An 18,208-nucleotide genomic window follows, 5' to 3' on the forward strand; every position below is an offset into this window, starting at 1 on the left:
TTATATATCACATCTCCTTTATCCATTCATCGCTTGATGGACATCTGGACTCTTTCCATTGGCTATTTTGGACAGGGCTGCTATAAACATTGGGGTACATGTGCCCCTTCAGATCACATTTGTATCGTTGGGGTAAGTACCTAGTAGTGCAGTTGCTGGATCATAGGGTAGCTCTATTTTCAACTTTTTGAGGAACCTCCATGCTGTTTTCCAGAGTGGAAAATGCAAGCACCAGCTTGCATTCCCAACAACAGTGTAGGAGGATTCCGCTTTCTCTGCATCCTCACCAACACCTGTTGTTTCCTGACTGGTTGATTTTAGCCATTCTGACTGGTATGAGGTGGTATCTCACTGTGGTTTTGATTTGTATTTCCTTGATGCTAAGTGCTATTAAGCACTTTTTCATGTGTCTGTTGGCCATTTGGATATCTTCTTTGCAGAAATGTCTGTTCATGTGTTCTGCCCATCCTATGATTTATTTATTCCTTGCCCTGTTGGTGGATATTCAAATTGTTTGCCGTCTTTGTCATAACAAACAATGCTATTGTAGCTGTCTTTTTTCAAATCTTTGTGTTCATGCATGAGTTTCTTCCAATAAGACTTATACAACTAAATTCTTGGTTAGCATTTAGAGTCAATGTTTATATTTGGAGATAACAAAAAAATTTTTTTAAGAAAAATTCAATTTCTTGCAAATTCTGATGCCTTTTCTATAAGTAGTTAGACTTGTGACATCTTCTGTGGAGCAATCCATGTAGCCACTACATGGGATGGTGTCAGCAGTTGTATTATGAACTATTGCCAAGGGCAGTGTCAGAAAAGAGGTTTCATAGCATAGAGGTAGAAATGAATTCTAGGTTCGTTTTCCTCCTTCCTACCCTGATACAAGATTAGGGGTTCTATAGACTGGCTTGTATTGTCATTTAAGCAGCCCTATAGAAAGCATGAATGCATTCTCATTTTTAAAAAATAAGGCAGAAGTACTCTGTTGGCTCTATAACATAGGGATGGCCCCCCTGCATTTAAAAACAATCTGAGAAAGCTGGAGCCCCCCCCCCCATTTACTTCATTGTTTGCTTCCATATTTCTTCTCTCTTTTCCCCTCTGCATGAATTGTAACATTATTTTCAGGGGCTATTGCCCAGATTAAAGCCATGCAAAAACATATGTTACTACTATTTGTTACCTGTGACACCAGAAGGAAAGAAAAAGTAATGGGTACTTTGGCTATCACATCCCTTCTCTTGCAACCCCCTCCCAAATGGATATTTAGGAGAATCGAATGTCAAGTCTATCCATGAAAATGACCTCTCTAATATTTAAATGCTGATTTGTGGGGCACCTAGTGGCTTAGTCGTTAAGCACCAGCCTTCTGCACAGGTCATGATCCCAGGATCCTGGGATGGAGTGCCAGATCACTCTCCCACTCCCCCTGCTTGTGTGTGTGTGTTTTTTTTTCCTCTCTCTCTCTGTCAAATAAATAAGTAAAACCTTAAAAATAAATAAATAAGTGCTGATTTATATTCTTTTCAGGATCTAACATGTTCTTAAAAGGTAGAAAAATTCGTGGGATGCCTGAGTGGCTCAGTGGTTTAAGCCTCTGCCTTCCTCTCAGGTCATGATCTCAGGGTCCTGGGATTGAGCCCCATATCAGGCTCTCTGCTCAGCAGGGAGCCTGCTTCCCTTTCTCTCTCTGCCTGCCTCTCTGCCTACTTGTGATCTCTGTCAAATAAATAAATAAAATCTTAAAAAAAAAAAGGTAGAAAAATTCTTATCCTCCTATTTCTATTCTTTTCTCTATCTAATTTTAATGTTTACATAAAAACAAGAAACAATCGAAATCACTTAAAGTTATCAGACCAGCAGGATGTCCCAGAAAAACAGAAAAATCCTCTGACTAGAAAGGCGGAAGTCCCAACAGTCCATCAGCAGGGGATGGGTTAAATGCACTTTGGTTTATCCAGGTAGGAGAAAATAGAATGAGGAGAAATAGTTGCTCTCTCCCAACATGGGAAAATCAGCAGGATATTACTGTTAAGGTGAAAAAAAAAAAAAACATGCAGAGAGTTTGTAGAATATGCAAATATTTCTGTAAGGGAAAAGGAGAAATAAGAATTTATATTTTTATTCGCGTTTATTTGCATGAAGAAATGGAAGGATACACAAGTAATAAGTAAAAGTATTTTCTTCTGGTGAGGGAAGGGGGTACATGGGAGTAAGTCTTTTCCTAGTCTACCTTTTTATAGTGTTCTAATTTTTGCATTATTACTATATTATTTAAAGATAAAAGTAATTTTTGAGAGGAAGTTTTGCATTATTAGGTACGGGGTGAGCTAAATCTGATCTTGGTGAAGCCCACTCTACATGTGACTTGACCTGTCATGTTTGAGCCTAGGTACCTTTTGGGGTGGGGTCAGTTGCCGGGCCATATATTTTGGGGAGGAAGGTAGTAAATTCTGTAGTTAGAATCTGTATGACAATTTAAGTTCTAACCACTTTGGCAAGAAGTTGAAAAGGCATGTCTGCGTTTAAACTGTTTTTGTTTTTTTTTTTAAGATTTTATTTATTTATTTGACAGAGATCACATAGTAAGCAGAGAGACAGGTGAGAGGGAAGCAGGGTCCCTGCCAAGCAAAGAGCCTGATGTGGGGCTTGATCCCAGAACTCTGGGATCATGACCTGAGCCGAAGGCAGAGGCTTTAACCCACTGAGCCACCCAGGTGCCCCTAAACTGTTTCTTTAGCATATTCAGACTTGCTGGGCTTATTCTTCACTTTTTTCCCCCAAGTAATTGACACCCTTAAAACATGATGCTCATGAGTCACAGCTGGAATCTCTTGCCAATGCCTCCGTAAGCCCCCTGAGAAGGTGAACTCAAACTCTGGTCTTGAGCCTCTTTTTATTGCTTGTTGAAGTCTGTGTCCTAGAGAGAGTGCTACAGTCTGAGCTTTCGTTTTTTACAGGAGCAGAAAAATTCAGATCCGAAACATCCCTCCTCACCTGCAGTGGGAGGTAAGCCCGTGTCACCTGTGTGTTTACCATCTCCCTGCTTTCTGTCCTCACCTTGCTTTGTAATAGGCCAGCAAAACCTCCCTCCGTCTGTTAGTTCCCTGAGGAATTAGAGGTCCTCAAGGTCTTTCCCACAAGGCCGCTGGGTCCTCTCTCTCCCTTTTTCAGTACCCTTATGTGTATGATCTGTCATAACACTAGGTTTGCGTTTGTCATTCTCGTGGTGCAGGATGTACGCTTTGAGCCTCCTGCTCTGTCTTCTCGAGCACCAGGCACTGACAAACCGAAACAAAATGTGTACCTGGGTGGTGGTTTTTTTTTTTTTTTTTTGAATTTTTTTTTTTTTTTTTTTTTTTTTTTTCAGAGAGAGAGAGAGAGAGAGAGAGAGAGAGCGAGAGTGAGCACAGTCAGACAGAATGGCAGGCAGAGGCAGAGGGAGAAGCAGGCTCCCTGATGAGCAAGGAGCCCGATGCGGGACTCGATCCGAGGACGCTGGGATCATGACCTGAGCCGAAGGCAGCTGCTTAACCAACTGAGCCACCCAGGCGTCCCTGGTTGGTGATTTTTATCTCATGATTTTGTGAACGATTTTTGCCTTTCCAAATTATGATTTTGGAAAAAAAATAAAATCAGTGGAAACTCAATAAAAATAGAAGTTTGTTAGTTTGAATAGGTTTTTCTTTTTAATTAGTTTTGCTATGAGTAGTGGGTAAGATACAGTTTCAGAATTGTAAAACTTTTTATAAAACAGCAACGTTAAAATCAAGAAGATAAAATTCAAAGAGTGGCTTGCATTATTTAAAAACAAACTGCCCAAATGTTTATTTCCAACTCAAAATCAAAACAGCCTTGAAGGAAACAATGTTTTGTCTAATATTTTTATTACTTAAAAAAAAACCCTAATCTTTATTATGAAACATTTCAAACATGTATATCCTATTGCTTTGTAAAAATTAGGAGATTCCATATGTTATATGTTAATTTAAAAATAATTAAATAAATAGATAGATAGATAAGGAGATTCCCTAGAGAGAGACAGAGGAAGAATGGTTAAAACTTTCAGGAAGGACAAGTGAGCCTTGTATTTTATTCTGCTTTTCATTTCAAAAGCTGTATGTTCCAACTGTCATGATGAATGGGATTGTTAACAGTTACTAAGACTGAAATTCTACTATGTCACCTCAGTGAAAAGATTACTTAAGAGTCAATAAGCAAATGCAAGTACCATGTATTTATTCAGTTCTGTTTTGTTGCAAGACCTGAAATACCAATTTAATTAGATTATTGCCATAACTGTCCTTGTTTTGTTTTAGTTCATTTGCTGGAAGTTATCACTATACCTTGTGTGCGTGTGTGTGTGCGTGTGTGTGTGTTTGTGTGTGTGTGTGTGTGTGTGTGTATGTGTGTGTGAATATGATCTTGTCTTCCCATTCTGACATTGAAGCTCTCTTTCTTTCTTTTTTCAGGTGCTGGATGGACTTTTGGCTCAGTATGGGACAGTGGAGAATGTAGAACAAGGTAATAAGTGAGGAAATTAGTCTATTGAATTTTGATAGGGATTATTATCTGTTATTTCTTATAGGCTGGGCCAGCTCCAAGGAGAAATAGTAAATTCAAATTCCTTTGGAACAAGCTTCCTCGTATATGAGAGATATTCAGATCTTTTTATCCATATCTATATAATTTATTTTTTCAAGGACTAGGATTTTCAGGTTGTTTTTTTAATACTCTGTTAATGTGCTGAAGCAGTAGGCAAACACTGTCAGGCCAGGATAAGCTTAATTCACTTGGAAGTAATTGAATTTATGCTCTTACAGTTTTCCTCTTCCTGGCTGAGAACAACAGATCCCTAATGTCTCAGTGATTCTCAAGGAATAGGACTCCTACACCAGAATCCCCCACACTGCTTATGAAAATGCAGACTCTTAGGGCTCACCATAGACCTAGAAAGTAAAACTCTTAGGGGCAAGAGTTCATGAATCTTTATTTTAAACAAGCACCCCCAAGTGATTTTTGTGTATACTCAAGTTTGAGAGCCACAAGCTTAGGAACAGTGTTGGAAATCCACAGAAAATAGATACTCTTCTTTCTACCATCCACATCTCATCTAAATACATGAAATGCTATGATTTTAAAAAGAAAAAAAGGTACATTTTTAAAGAAGCTGGTATCTTATATGGCTCTTTAAGTGTCCCAGAAAAGTAGATTCCAGGCTTTTGATGTGATGTCATAAAGATTATTTTTCCTTTGGCCTAAAAAGCAGGATGTGAATTCAGTCGTTTACTGACTATGGGCCCTTGGAAAAGTCACTTACCCTCCCTGACTCAGTTTCCACCTGTACAAAATGGGGAGAATAATTTCTATCCCTTCCATTTTACTGAGTAGTTGTGGCACCCAAAGAGAATATAAATATATGGAATCCTATATGATCTCAAGGGATTGTTGAGGTTCACTTGAAAATCATCACAGAGAACCCATTTTTTTTATATGCAATCTGTTCTATCTGCCAGTATAATAATCATTTTAAAGCAGTAAGTATTCAGATGTTCTCCATTCCATGAGTATTAAAAATATTATTATTCAGTTTCATGCTGCTGACTGCCCACGCCCAAAGGTAAAGGGAAAGAGCTCAGAAAGAAGATATGATTTAGAAGGATTCTCTTTCTCAGTTCTTGGTATTTCCCTCAACATGGAAAAGAAGACACTCTAATAAGGATTGGGTGTGGTAGGCAAGACGGCCTCGCAGACATGAACCTGTAAAAGTTACTAGCTAAGGTCATGTTATAAATTCAGGACAATGCCAGCAAGGAAGAATTATTCCAGGTCCCTGGGGGAGTTTACAATTCCTAGCGCACCTGTGCCCCAGAGACCACCCAGTTTCTGGCTGCCTCACAACTACAGGATGGAAGTGTTGGGCTTTTGTTTTGTTTTGTTTTGTTTCATAGGTGACTCCTGATTCACAGGGAAACATTTTCAGTAGAGTTTTAAGAAACTTTTAGAGCTTTTATGTCCAGTGAAATAAATTATTTGAATGGAGCTCAGTTCTTTCCAGAATCACAGAACTGTCTGATTTCCTGAAGACAAGTGTCTTTGAATAACAGAGAATATGACTAAGAAGTGAGAACAAAATCTGAGAATCTGAGAATCCTAGTGGATAGATTTATTCAGGAGGTTCAAACCCAGCCCTTTCTCCCTGTGTGGGAGTCGACAGCCTCTTCCAGAGCACTAGAAGGCAGCAAATAGGAACCCTGTGTACATTCTGTGTGTCAGCACTGAGAGAGGACATTTACGGGCTGCTCACCCCCTGTTTGGCACTGTGAGGACTTCTCTGGGTAAGTGTGAATTAGAAGCAGCAAGAACACTCCTGGGGAGATCCGGGCTGGGCTCAGCATTTATGACATGTAAATCTCAGTGGCAGCTCCTTCCCGAGGAGTGTGCATCCCTTCCTTGGGAAGGCTGCAGCGACTTTGAAGTTATTGGATAAACAGTATTTTTAACCATGGTCTTTAACCTCTTTGAGAGTCTTACAGAAATTATAAGCCAGAGAGATTCATATAGCCACAACTTTGAGTCTTGAGTAGGGGTGGGGTGTGAGTTTATGAAATTCCTGAAGCTCTAACAGCTTCCAGGATTAGGAATTCCTGCACTACAGGGTTTTAGTATTCCTTTGGAAAGCAGCTTTATCATGGTTTTCTTGAATTATCATTCACTTCTGTTGTTGTTAACTCCAAGCCTCCCAATAGCTTAAATGTTTAAAGGAAGGATCTGATTTAGTCATGGCTACTAGTTAGAGAAAGACCAGGATTAGGGGATTAACTTTACTGGCTTGGACTGGGAAAGTTTTATCTTGCCTTCCGAGTTTATTTTTAACTCCTAACTTAAGAAGAAGAGGCAAGCAATTAGGAGCCAAGATAAGCCAGCTCACAAGAGTTTGGTATTAGCCACTCTTAGAGTTTGTGTTCTTTCCTTCAGCCAAGTGAGTTAAAATTGTCAGTTTTCTTTGTTTATTATACACAGTTACTAGATTTAACTCACAAAGTCATGGAACTCAGTCAAAGGGAAGCAGAAATATTATTAATTCAACTTTAGGAATGAATGAAGAATTAAAATACTTGCTTATTATTTTATGCATATGTCCAGTTATTTAAAAATAAATGCAGACATAACAAAACTCGTACCTTGCTGGTAGTACAGTAAATTGACATAAACTTCTAGGAAAATAATCTGAAAATATGCATTAGGCATTATGTTCTGTTACCCAGTTATTTTTCTTCTGTGATTTTATCCTAAAAAAGTAATTCAGAAGAGAACACAGATCAGATGGTGTTTGCAGTAAAGGTAATTTTTAGCAATACTACTTAGAATAGCAGGTGTTGGGAATAACCCATATGTCAACAATTGAGGAATGGTTAGGCAAAAATCATGGCACATTTACTTGCTAAAATTTTATGTAACCTTAGAAATGAAAAATACAAATAATGTGCATAGACATAGGCACATGCAATAGTATTTATAAGTGAAACTATAGCTTTGAGTTGTATATACAATTGATAACAAATGTGTATATACAGTTGATTAATATGAATGCACACGAATAAAGATAGAGATTCGAATGACTGGAGTTAGGGTGATGAGTTTTTTGTGCATTCTTCTCTAAAGTCTGTTTACGTTGAGCCAGAGGGTGACAGCTTTTTTTCTATGACAGTATAGTTTTTGCTTCTTTCCTAGTCAACACAGACACAGAAACTGCCGTTGTCAACGTCACATATGCAACAAGAGAAGAAGCAAAAATGTAAGTGGATTTGGGCTACTTTCCTTTTAAATTTGGGGACGGTTGTCTTTGATTCCCAAAAGATGCAAACGTTTGACATAGCCAAGGAGCCCCAGGGCATCTTGCTCTCTTTGACAAGTCAGTGGAGCAGGGCATTTGTACTGGGATGTCTGTTGGTGGGTGGTATGGAGACTTTATCTTGAAAAATGTTGAGCCTTGGCATCAAAACCGAGGTGGGTGCTGTGTCTTGACGTGGTCGGGAGCAGAGGCACCAGCTCTGTGAAACCGTGTTCCTCAGATTCTGCTTTGCCAACCACTGAGAGCTGTTTTACCTGGAGCTTTCCTGTGCACCGTGAGGAAGAAGCACAAACCTATTTCTGCCCACACTTGGTGAAGAGATTAACATCCATTTTTCCTCTGTGTAATATTAAAAAATGGGGATCCATTTTGATGACACCAAGAGCAGGGAGAATTGTCTGGGAGTGGTTAGTCAAAGATCACCTGGTTTGGGTTCTCTTTTCCCAACTTCCATTTACTTCCTAGTCCCCATTCATGACTGCGTTGCTTCAGTGATAGTTTATTTTGCAGTCGGCAATGAATGGTCATGGGATTGAATTTTTAACAACAACAAAACGAAACAAAACAAAACCAAGTTCCTTTCTGTAGAAGGTCCTTAAAGTGAAATGCCTGTCAGGTCATTGTAACTAGAATTATGGTCAGACATGGTCCTGTTTCATGGATGTGGCGTAACCTTGGTTGTACACCCCAAAATTATAGTTTTATTTATTTTTCAAGGTGTCAACACACATGAAGACATATTTAACCCATCCTCATACCACTAGTCTTAAAAAAGTTCATTTTGCATTGGAAAAGGCAGTAGATCACTTGCTGTGGACTTTAGCCACACATAGATAAGCAGGATGTATACCAGCAACTCACCATCATAGCTTGTGTCCAGCTGCCACTTAGCCAGGGCTGCCATACACGATATGACTTTGTTGCTTTTATGGAATTCAAAGGTACTGCTTTGTAATAAATTCACAAACCCCTAAACATTAACCTAGTAGAATAAGGTTATTGTTTTCACATGCTGTAAAAAATTTGTGAAAAAATTGTGCCACTTCCTGTATAATTATAAAAATGCAGTAGTGGGATGTTGTGTATTTCCTATCAAATTAATAAATAATTTTCAGTAATACTTTTTGTTTTCGAGGACTCAAGGAAACAAACGCTCTCTTAGCTGCTGCGGGATAGTAAGTGTTGAAACCTTTCCAGAAGCACACTGGGCAGTAGTTAACACTTAGACTTCTGCATATACTCTCTGACCCAGCAATTCCATTAGGAGTCTGTTCTGCGTGCTTAGGAGTCTGTTCTGCGTGCAGTTGGAGTTGCAGAAATGCCCATGGCAACACTGTACATAATAATAGAAGATTGGACATATATACATAGATACCTATGTATCTGTATCTAACAATAGGGAATGAGTTGCAAAAACGATGATAAGTCAGTAAAATGTTAAACAGCCAGTAAAAACTAAATTACAGGGACTCCTGGATGGCTCAGTTGGTTAAGCCTCTGGCTTTCGACTCGGGGCAGGATCCCAGGGTTCTGGAATGAGTCCCACATCAGGCTCCTTGCTCAGCGGGGAGCCTGGTTCTCTCTCTGCCTGCTCTTCCCTCTGCTTGTACTCTCTCTCTCACACAAATAAATAAATAAATAAAATCTTTAACAAACAAACAAAAAACAACTAAATTACAGGACATTTAATGACTTGGAAAACAATTAGAGTATTAACTCTTTTTTAAAGATTAGAAAATAGTATACACACTATTAATCCATGTTTATAAATGATAATATTTAAGAAAAGAAAGATACAGGGTGGACTAGAATTTTTTTTCTCATTTGTGCATATCTATTTCTGAATTTTCAATAATAAATATGTATTATCAAAATGAGAAAAAAATGACTCCTAATTTTATACCATATTTATAAAGAGTTTTTGATGAGGGGGATACAGCCTTGGGTGGTGAAAAAAGGCAGAATGCATAGTTATATATCAGGTGGGACCAGGCCTGTATGTTATAGTTATGTGTTTGTTACGCTCTGAGGGAGTAGAGCTGGCATCTGCCTTGATCATCGCTGTATCCTCGGGGAGGATTACCTAGTAAACCAGACTGTCTCCTGGCCTCAGGGTCCTCTTTGACGTCACTCTCTAACAAAGCTTGCCTGCTCCTGCTGCATTTCAGAGCCATCGAGAAGCTAAGCGGGCATCAGTTTGAGAACTACTCCTTCAAGATTTCCTACATCCCGGATGAAGAGGTGAGCTCCCCTTCGCCCCCTCAGCGAGCCCAGCGTGGGGACCACTCTTCCCGGGAGCAAGGCCACGCCCCTGGGGGCTCTTCTCAGGCCAGACAGATTGATTTCCCGCTGCGGATCCTGGTCCCCACCCAGTTTGTTGGTGCCATCATCGGAAAGGAGGGCTTGACCATAAAGAACATCACTAAGCAGACGCAGTCCCGGTACGTGCCTCCGGGGCTTCCTTTGCTTCCTTCTGACAGGCCCCCTGAGTCCTGGTGGGGCCCAGTCATCCTCAGGTGGCTCTTGCTTGCATCAGCAGTGGGGGGGCGGGGGGTGCTGTGCTGTGTGGGATGGTGGCTTCTTAAAACAGAACTACTAACGAACTAACAAAGCTGAGGACTTTAACGTGCTTCCATCCAGTAGCCTAAAGGTCAGATCCTGAAATACTAAAGGTTCATAAGGAAGGTACTAATGACTTCCCAGCAGAGACTAGTCCTCGTAAGCTTATTAATGCTTGTGAAAACATCAGTTTCTAAAACAGCAGAGGTATGGGGCGGAGTTTTGTGGGATCCCAGAAACCACTTCTCGTAGTTCTTACCTCCTGTCTTGAGTTGGATCCCTGAGTGGTAGTAGTTCTTTGAGATCTCTTAGGTGGTCTCATAAATAGCTATGTGAAAGAAGTGAGTGGGTCTGCTCTGTTGACCAAGAAATGAAGTACATTAGCCTTATGTTTAGTCTGTCTAAGGAGATTGAAGCAGGATTTGTAGTTGTAAGAGGTGGTAGGAGTTGTGGGTGAAATGACCTGTGGGACTGTTGATTTTTGAATGTTCTTAAGAACACAGCCTGATGTAATGAAGAAAGCCCAGGTCTCAAAGACCCATGTTGAAGACTGACCATTTAAATGCTCTGCGATTGTAGGGGAAAAAATTGATCTCTGAGCATCAACTGCTCTTTCCATAAGCCAGGATTATTGTTAGACTTAGGACAGCCAGGCAGATTAAAAGAAATAATTGCTATGAAAGTACTTAAATTGCAGAACACCAAAAGGAGTTATTTACATGCCTAGTGCATTTTATTCACGTCATCCAGAGTGTCTTGTAACCTGAAAGAGAAAACACTATTTTCTTCAAACTGTCTGAGTTACTGCCAAATAATGGGCACTTAAATGTATGAGTCCCAGAGTTCACAGTCATGGCAGTGAAATGATGACCCAGTAGAGAGGGGAAATACTGTCTGCTGTTCCATTTATTTTAAAGTCAGCCCTTTTCTCCCCTCCAAGTTTGCTTCACTGCAAAAGTGATTTTTAGTTATATGTCTTTTTTTCCAAAAATTTCTTAAAGTGGCTTTAAAAATGCAACAAGTTTAAATAAAAGTGAACTTTAGTTCTCAAAATATGTGCCTATCTTTTACAAAGAGGCAGAAAACTTCGATCTGGGTTTTCTAATAGCCAGAGTAAAAGGGATACAATCAATTATGTAATTTTCAAAGATAACAAAAACAAGTAGGGCCACAACTACCCTAAGAAGTCTGATAAAGTCATCAAACTTTTGAGCCATTAGTTTTTAAGAGCCTGGAAGAAGGCAGGCTGCCAGTGGCAAGGAAATCAAAAACTTAGGCAGAGAAGAGAGGGCATGCCTCTGTTTTTAATCCACACTCAAATATATAAAGCTTGCTTGAATTTGGTGTTTGGATCTAGATTAACACATGGCTTTTAAAAGCTACAATCAGTTTAGCGACTGGCACCAGGCCAGCATGCAGTGTTACCCCCGCTCACTTTACCCTTTGCTTCTATGATCATTTGAAAGACTACACAAAATACTTCATTTACCAGACTGGCTTCATTACCCAAGTCGGCTTGGTGCCTTTGTCCCACAGCACTGCTGTAAGAAATATTCCCTTCTAAATGGAACTGCAAAGAATTCATGTTCGGCACAAGACGTCCTGCCCTGCTTGCCACCTTCTTGGAGAACGGCGTTGGTTGCACATGTGCTAATGACTCCTCATCGTCTGTGTCCTCACTGTCCGCTGGCCCATGAGATGCTTTCTCGGGACTAGCATCCTGTCCCAGATGATGTTGTGTTATGGCTCCTGATTCTTTCGTTACAGGGTAGACATCCATAGAAAGGAGAACTCGGGGGCTGCGGAGAAGCCTGTCACCATCCATGCCACCCCAGAGGGGACCTCAGAAGCGTGCCGCATGATTCTTGAAATCATGCAGAAAGAGGCTGAGGAGACCAAACTGTAAGTTTGCATACAATGCCCAGATCGCTTAACAGAGAAGAGCAAGTTCTCATTCACTTAACACAAGAAATTTTTTAAGACCTGTAATTTTGTTACTCAGTAAAGGGAGCAGGGGACAAATTATTTTTAAGAAATTTGTTCCCAAGGAGAGTGTAGTAGGAAATAGATATTTGTAATATGGCTGTTTCTTCACTTCAATGTTTCTTTTGGTAACCTGAATGCTTCTGTCACTCATTAGCAACAATTACTGGTAGAAATATATAGATACATACTTCTAATGCCATGCAATGGTGGAGGCATTGTGTATCTGCATGTTCAGTATGATAGCCATTAGCCATGTGTTGCCACTGAGTGCTTGAAATGTGGCCAGTCGAATGGAGGAGCTAAATTATTTTATTTTAATTCATTCAGATGTACATAGTCACATTTATAACTAATGGCTATCATACCGGACAGTGCAGGTGTGTGTGGAATGTACGTTGTCATGGAAACCATCATTTACTTTTCTGGAAAAGGTCTTTACTACCATGCTGCACTCTTAAATTTTCCTTAAGTAGTAGAAACTGGTATCCAAGTATCTACTTTACTCTTCTTTCATCTCCTTCCCTCCTTTTCTTTCTTTCTTTCTTTGGTTTTTTTTTTTTTTTTTTTTTAACAAAATACTTCTTGGGATTCCTGAGTGTTGTACCAGTTCAAACAGTGGTACAATTCTTACTAAACCCATTGACTTTGTATTATAAATGAATTAATGGTAATGGAATAGACAACAAAGAAGCTCCCTGTCAATTTGGGGAAAAAATCCACTTACGGGTAGGGGCAGTTTTATAGAGAAGGAGTGAGGGGATAAATTGAATATAAAATTAACTTAGCAAATAATGTCAAATAAGAGTGTTCTAAAACCAAGAGGATGAAAAGAAAAATAAAAAATAAAACCAAGAAGATGAAAATAGTCCTTAAAAGCCAAACTTCACAAATCTATTCTCAGATTTCATAAGGGACTCTAACTTATAAATTTATTACTTATGAATTATTTACTCTGTTTGAGGCCTTGGAAACACCCCAGATGCCATGGCTTCATTTAAATAAGCCCCTCCCTCAACCAGGTTATTGAGAACTTTATAAATAATACCCTTCTTGGTCCTTCAACCTCAGGACAAGCAACTTCAAATATTCTAAATAATTAAAAAGACTGATGCGCAAATTAAATTTTTGAGTTTTCACATAGAGTCAATATAGAGTTTGAATATCTTTGGAATCAGTTTTTTTGAGTGCCACACTGTGCTAAGCACTGGGCTGGGAAATGAAGCTACGGCCATAAACAGGATCCAGTTCCTGCTTTTATGAAGCTTATGATATAGTGGGAGAGACATTCGCTAAACAGATCCTGAAACCAGTGGGTCATTAAGCACAGCCATGGCATGTGTGGGAGTTGAAAATAACTACATGTAAATGGAGGGCCCTCATTAAGGTTTTAGGAGAATAGAAAGAGATTTGAGGGGCTCAGAGAAGACCTCCCTGGGTAAGTGACATTTAAGTGTGTCCTGAGGGGGATGAGCAGGAGGGAGAGGATGTAGAAGAGGGATCCTAAATTTTCTTTTTATTCATTTATCATTTATTGAGCACTTACTCTGTGCCAGGCACTGTACTCTGTGCCAATGAACAAAGCCAGTGTGTAGTAGCAATGAATGTTAGATTGCTTTTGGCCCTAACGAGCAGAAAACATAAGTGGCTTAAACAATAAGACACTATTATTCTGTCACATAACGAGAAGTCCTGAGGCGAGCGACCGCAAGGTCAGTTAAATCACAGACTCAGAGACTCACAACCCTTCTGCTCTGTCTTCCTCAGGATGTCTGATACTCCCCTGGTGATGACAGGATGACTGTAGTGATTTCAGACCTTGTGTCCCCACAGAAAGATACTCAAAAGTTGAAAGAGAGGGCATCCTTGCTCTTTCTTTTTTGAACATTTTTTTTCTTTTAAAAAACACATAACAAAATTTATCATCTAACCATTTTTTTGTTGAGGTATAATTGACATATAATACTGTATTTGTTTCAAGTATACAACATAATTATTGGATATTTGTATATATTGTGAAATGTTCACCACAATAACTCTAGTTAACATCCGTCACCATACATAGTTATAATGTTTTTCCTTGTGACAAGAACTTTTAAGATTTGCTCTCTTAGGAACTTTCATATATTCAGTATAGTGTATCAGCTGTAGTCACCATGCTGCACATTGTATATCATGACTTATTTATTTTATATGGAAGTTTGTAACTTTCCACTCTCTTCACCCATTCTGCCCCCGCCTCCCTACCCCCTACCCCGGCTCTGGCAACCATTAATCTGTTCTCTGTATCTATGAGCTTGTTTTGTTTTAGATTCCCCATGTAAATGAGATTATGCAGTATTTGTCTTTCTCTGACTTATTTCACTTAACCATTTTTAAGCGTACAGTTCAATAATGTTTATATATAGTCACATTAATGTGAAACAGATCTCCAGAACTTTTCATCTTACAAAACTGAAACTCTGTACCCATTGAACAACTCTCCTTTTCCCTCTCCCTCTAGCCTTTGGTAACACCATTTTACTTCCTGTTTCTATGAATTTGACTGCTTTAGATACTGCATATAAGTGGAATCATGCAGTATTTTGTCTTTTTGTAACTGGCTTTTTTCACTTAGTGTAATATCTTCAAGATTCATCCAAGTTGTAGCATGTGGCAAGACTTCCTTTTTAAAGCTGAATGAGGGGCGCCTGGGTGGCTCAGTGGGTTAAAGCCTCTTCCTTCGGCTCAGGTCATGATCCCACGGTCCTGGGATCGAACCCCGCATCGGGCTCTCTGCTCAGCAGGGAGACTGCTTCTTCCTGTCTCTCTCTCTGCCTGCCTCTCTGCCTACTTGTGATCTCTCTCTCTGTGAAATAAATAAAATCTTTAAAAATAAATAAAGCTGAATGATATTCCTTTGTGTGCATATATCACATTTTGTTTATTAATCCATTGATGGACATTTGGGTTGCTTTCACCTTCTGGCTGTTGGGAATAGTGCTGTTACAAACATGGATGTACAAATAGCACTTCAAGATCCTGCTTTCAGTTCTTTTGGATATATACCCAGAAGTGACATTGCTGGATCATATGATATTCCTATTTTCAGGGTGTTTTTTTTTTTTAATTATTTATTTATTTATTAGAGAGAGAGAGAGAGAGAGAGCACTCAAGTAGGTAGAGCAGCAGGCAGAGGGTGAGGGAAAAAGCAGGCTCCCTGCCGAACAGAGAGCCCAACATGGGGCTTGATGCTAGGACCCTGGGATCATGACCTGAAGGCAGAGGCTCAACTGACTGAGCCACCCAGGTGCCTCTCTATTTTCAATTTTTTTAGGAACCTCCATACTATTTTCCATAGCAATGACATCATTCTACAGTGTTACCAACAGTGCACAAGGGATCCAGTTTCTCCACATCCTCACCAGTCATTGTTATCTTCTGTTATTTGGATAGTAGCCAAACTAATGGGTGTAATATTTTGTGCTCATAGTATCTCATAGTGGCTTTTATTTGCATTTCTCTGACGATTGGTGATATTGAGCATCCTTTCATATGCTTATTGGCCATCTGTGTATCTCTTTTGAGAATGTCTATTTAAGTCTTGCCCATTTTTAAAATGGGTTATCTGATTTTTTTTGTGATTTTTTTGTTGTTGAGTTATAGGAGTTCTTTATATATTCTGGGTATTAATCCATTATCAGACATATGATTTACAGATATATTCACTTCTTTTCCCTACATTGCCTTTCGACCCCGTTGACTGTGTCCTTTAGTGTACAGAAGTTTTTAAATTTGATGTTGAATTTGTCTATTTTGGTGTTTGTTGCCTTTGCTTTGGTGTCTCACTGCTAAGTCTAATTCCATGAAGCTTTCCTCTGTTTTCTTCTAGCAATATTATAGATTTAGGTCTTTATTCCATTTTGAGTTAATTTTTGTATATGGGCTAAGATAAGGATCTAGCTTCATTTTTTTAAAAAGATTTTATTTATTTATTTGTCAGCACAAGCAGGGGGAGCAGCAGGCAGAGCAAGCAGAGGGGGAAGCAGGCTCCCCACTGAGCAAGGAGCCCAGTGCAGGACTTGATCCCAGGACCCTGGGATCATGACCTGAGCCAAAGGCAGTTGCTTAACGGACTGAGCCACCCAGGCTTCCCTAGCTTCATTCTTTTGCATGCGGATATCCAGTTTTCCCAGCACCATTTGTTGAAGACTGTCTTCCCCACTGTATTATCTTGGCACTCTTGTCAAAGATCATTTGGTCATATATGCAAGAGTTTATATCTAGGCTCTCTGTTCTGTACCATTGGTTTATTTGTCTATCTTGATGCCACTACCATAGTGTCTTTTTTTTTTTTTTTAAGATTTTATTTATTTATTTGAGAGAGAGCATGAGTTGGGAGGAGAGAGAGAAGCAGGCTCCCCACTGAGCAGGGAGCCCAACACAGGGCTCAGTCCCAGGACCCTGGGATCATGACATGAGCCAAGGGCAGACACCCAACTAACTGAGCCACCCAGATGCCCCACCACTACCATAGTGTCTTAATTACTGTAGCCCTGTAACATGTTTTGAAGTCAGGAGGTTTGAGTTCTCTAGCTTTGTTCTTCTTTTTCAGAATCGTTTTTGACTGTTCAGGGTCCCTTGGGATTCCAAGTGAATTCTTTTGTTTCTGCAAAAAATGCCATTGGGATTTAATAGGGGTTGCATTGAATCTGTAGATCACTTTGAGTAGTATGGACAGCTAAACAATAATAAGTCTTCCAGTTCATGAACACAGGTTTGTCTTTCCATTTATTTTTGTCTTCTTTAATTTCTTTCACCAGTTTTATATGGTTTTCAGCATATAAGCCTTTTATCTCCTTTGTTAGGTTTATTCCTAAGTGTTTTATTCTTTAGGATACTATAGCTAAATGAAACTTTTCTTAATTTTCTTTTCTGGTTATTCGTTGTTAGTGTATAGAAACAGAATTGATGGGCTGCCTGGGTAGCTCAGTTAAGTGTCTGCCTTTGGCTCAAGTCATGATTCCAGGATCCTGGGATCCAGCCCCTTGTCAGGCTCCCTGCTTGGCCAGGAGTCTGCTTCTCCCTCTACCTCTCCTCCCTGCTTGTGTGCTCTTTCATTCTCTCTTGCTCTATCAAATAAATAAAATCTTTATTTTTTTAAAAAGATTTTATTTATTTATTTGACACAGAGAGAGGGAGATCACAAGTAGGCAGAGAGGCAGGCGGCGGTGGTGGGGGCGGCGAGGAGCAGGCTCCCTGCTGAGTGGAGAGCGCAATGCGGGTCTCCATGCCAGGACACTGAGACCATGACCTGAGCCTAACGCAGAGGCTTTACCCACTGAGCCACCCAGATGTTCCTGAATAAAATCTTTTAAAAAAGAAAAGAAAAGAAAAGAAAAACAAACACAATTGATTTTTGTGTGTTGATTTTATATCCTGCAACTTTGCTGAACGAGTGTATTCTAACAGTTTTTTTGTGGAATCTTTAGAGTTTTCTTCATTTAAGATCATGTTATCTGCAAACAGATGATAATTTACTTCTTCCTTTTCAATTTTGATGCCTTTGGTTTTGATCTTAGAGGAAAAGCTTTCAGTCTTTCATCATTGAATATGATGTTCAATGTGTGCTTTTCACAAATGGCCTTTATTTTGTTAAGGTAGTTTCCTTCTATTCCTAGCTTGTTGAGTGTTTTTATCATGAAAGGGTGTTAAATTTTTGTCATATGCTTTTTCTACATCAATCAAGATGATCATAAGGTTTTTGACCTACATGTATTGATCTACATTAATGTATATTACATTGGGTTTTTTTTGTTTTTTTTTTAA

The 18,208-nt window shown here is 39.4% G+C and overlaps 1 protein-coding gene across 6 annotated transcripts in view; it reads left to right on the plus strand.

Moving 5' to 3' along the window:
* LOC111149590 (insulin like growth factor 2 mRNA binding protein 2) overlaps positions 1–18,208 on the plus strand; it is a 162,251-nt gene that overhangs the window by 115,630 nt on the left and 28,413 nt on the right. For 4 of the 6 annotated variants that reach the window (XM_022506716.1, XM_022506752.1, XM_022506744.1 and 1 more), the window contains exons 3-7: positions 2,964–3,012; positions 4,476–4,527; positions 7,738–7,801; positions 10,027–10,299; positions 12,185–12,319. In XM_022506716.1, the coding sequence (XP_022362424.1) occupies positions 2,964–3,012; positions 4,476–4,527; positions 7,738–7,801; positions 10,027–10,299; positions 12,185–12,319 (573 nt within the window). Of the gene's footprint in view, positions 1–2,963; positions 3,013–4,475; positions 4,528–7,719; positions 7,802–10,026; positions 10,300–12,184; positions 12,320–18,208 lie in introns of all 6 variants that reach the window. The other 2 variants (XM_022506726.1, XM_022506763.1) reach the window with 2 other exon arrangements.

The sequence above is a fragment of the Enhydra lutris genome, unplaced genomic scaffold (genome assembly GCF_002288905.1).
Source record: "Enhydra lutris kenyoni isolate GAN:26980312 unplaced genomic scaffold, ASM228890v2 scaffoldscaffold2, whole genome shotgun sequence".
NCBI classification, from domain to species: Eukaryota; Metazoa; Chordata; class Mammalia; order Carnivora; family Mustelidae; genus Enhydra; species Enhydra lutris.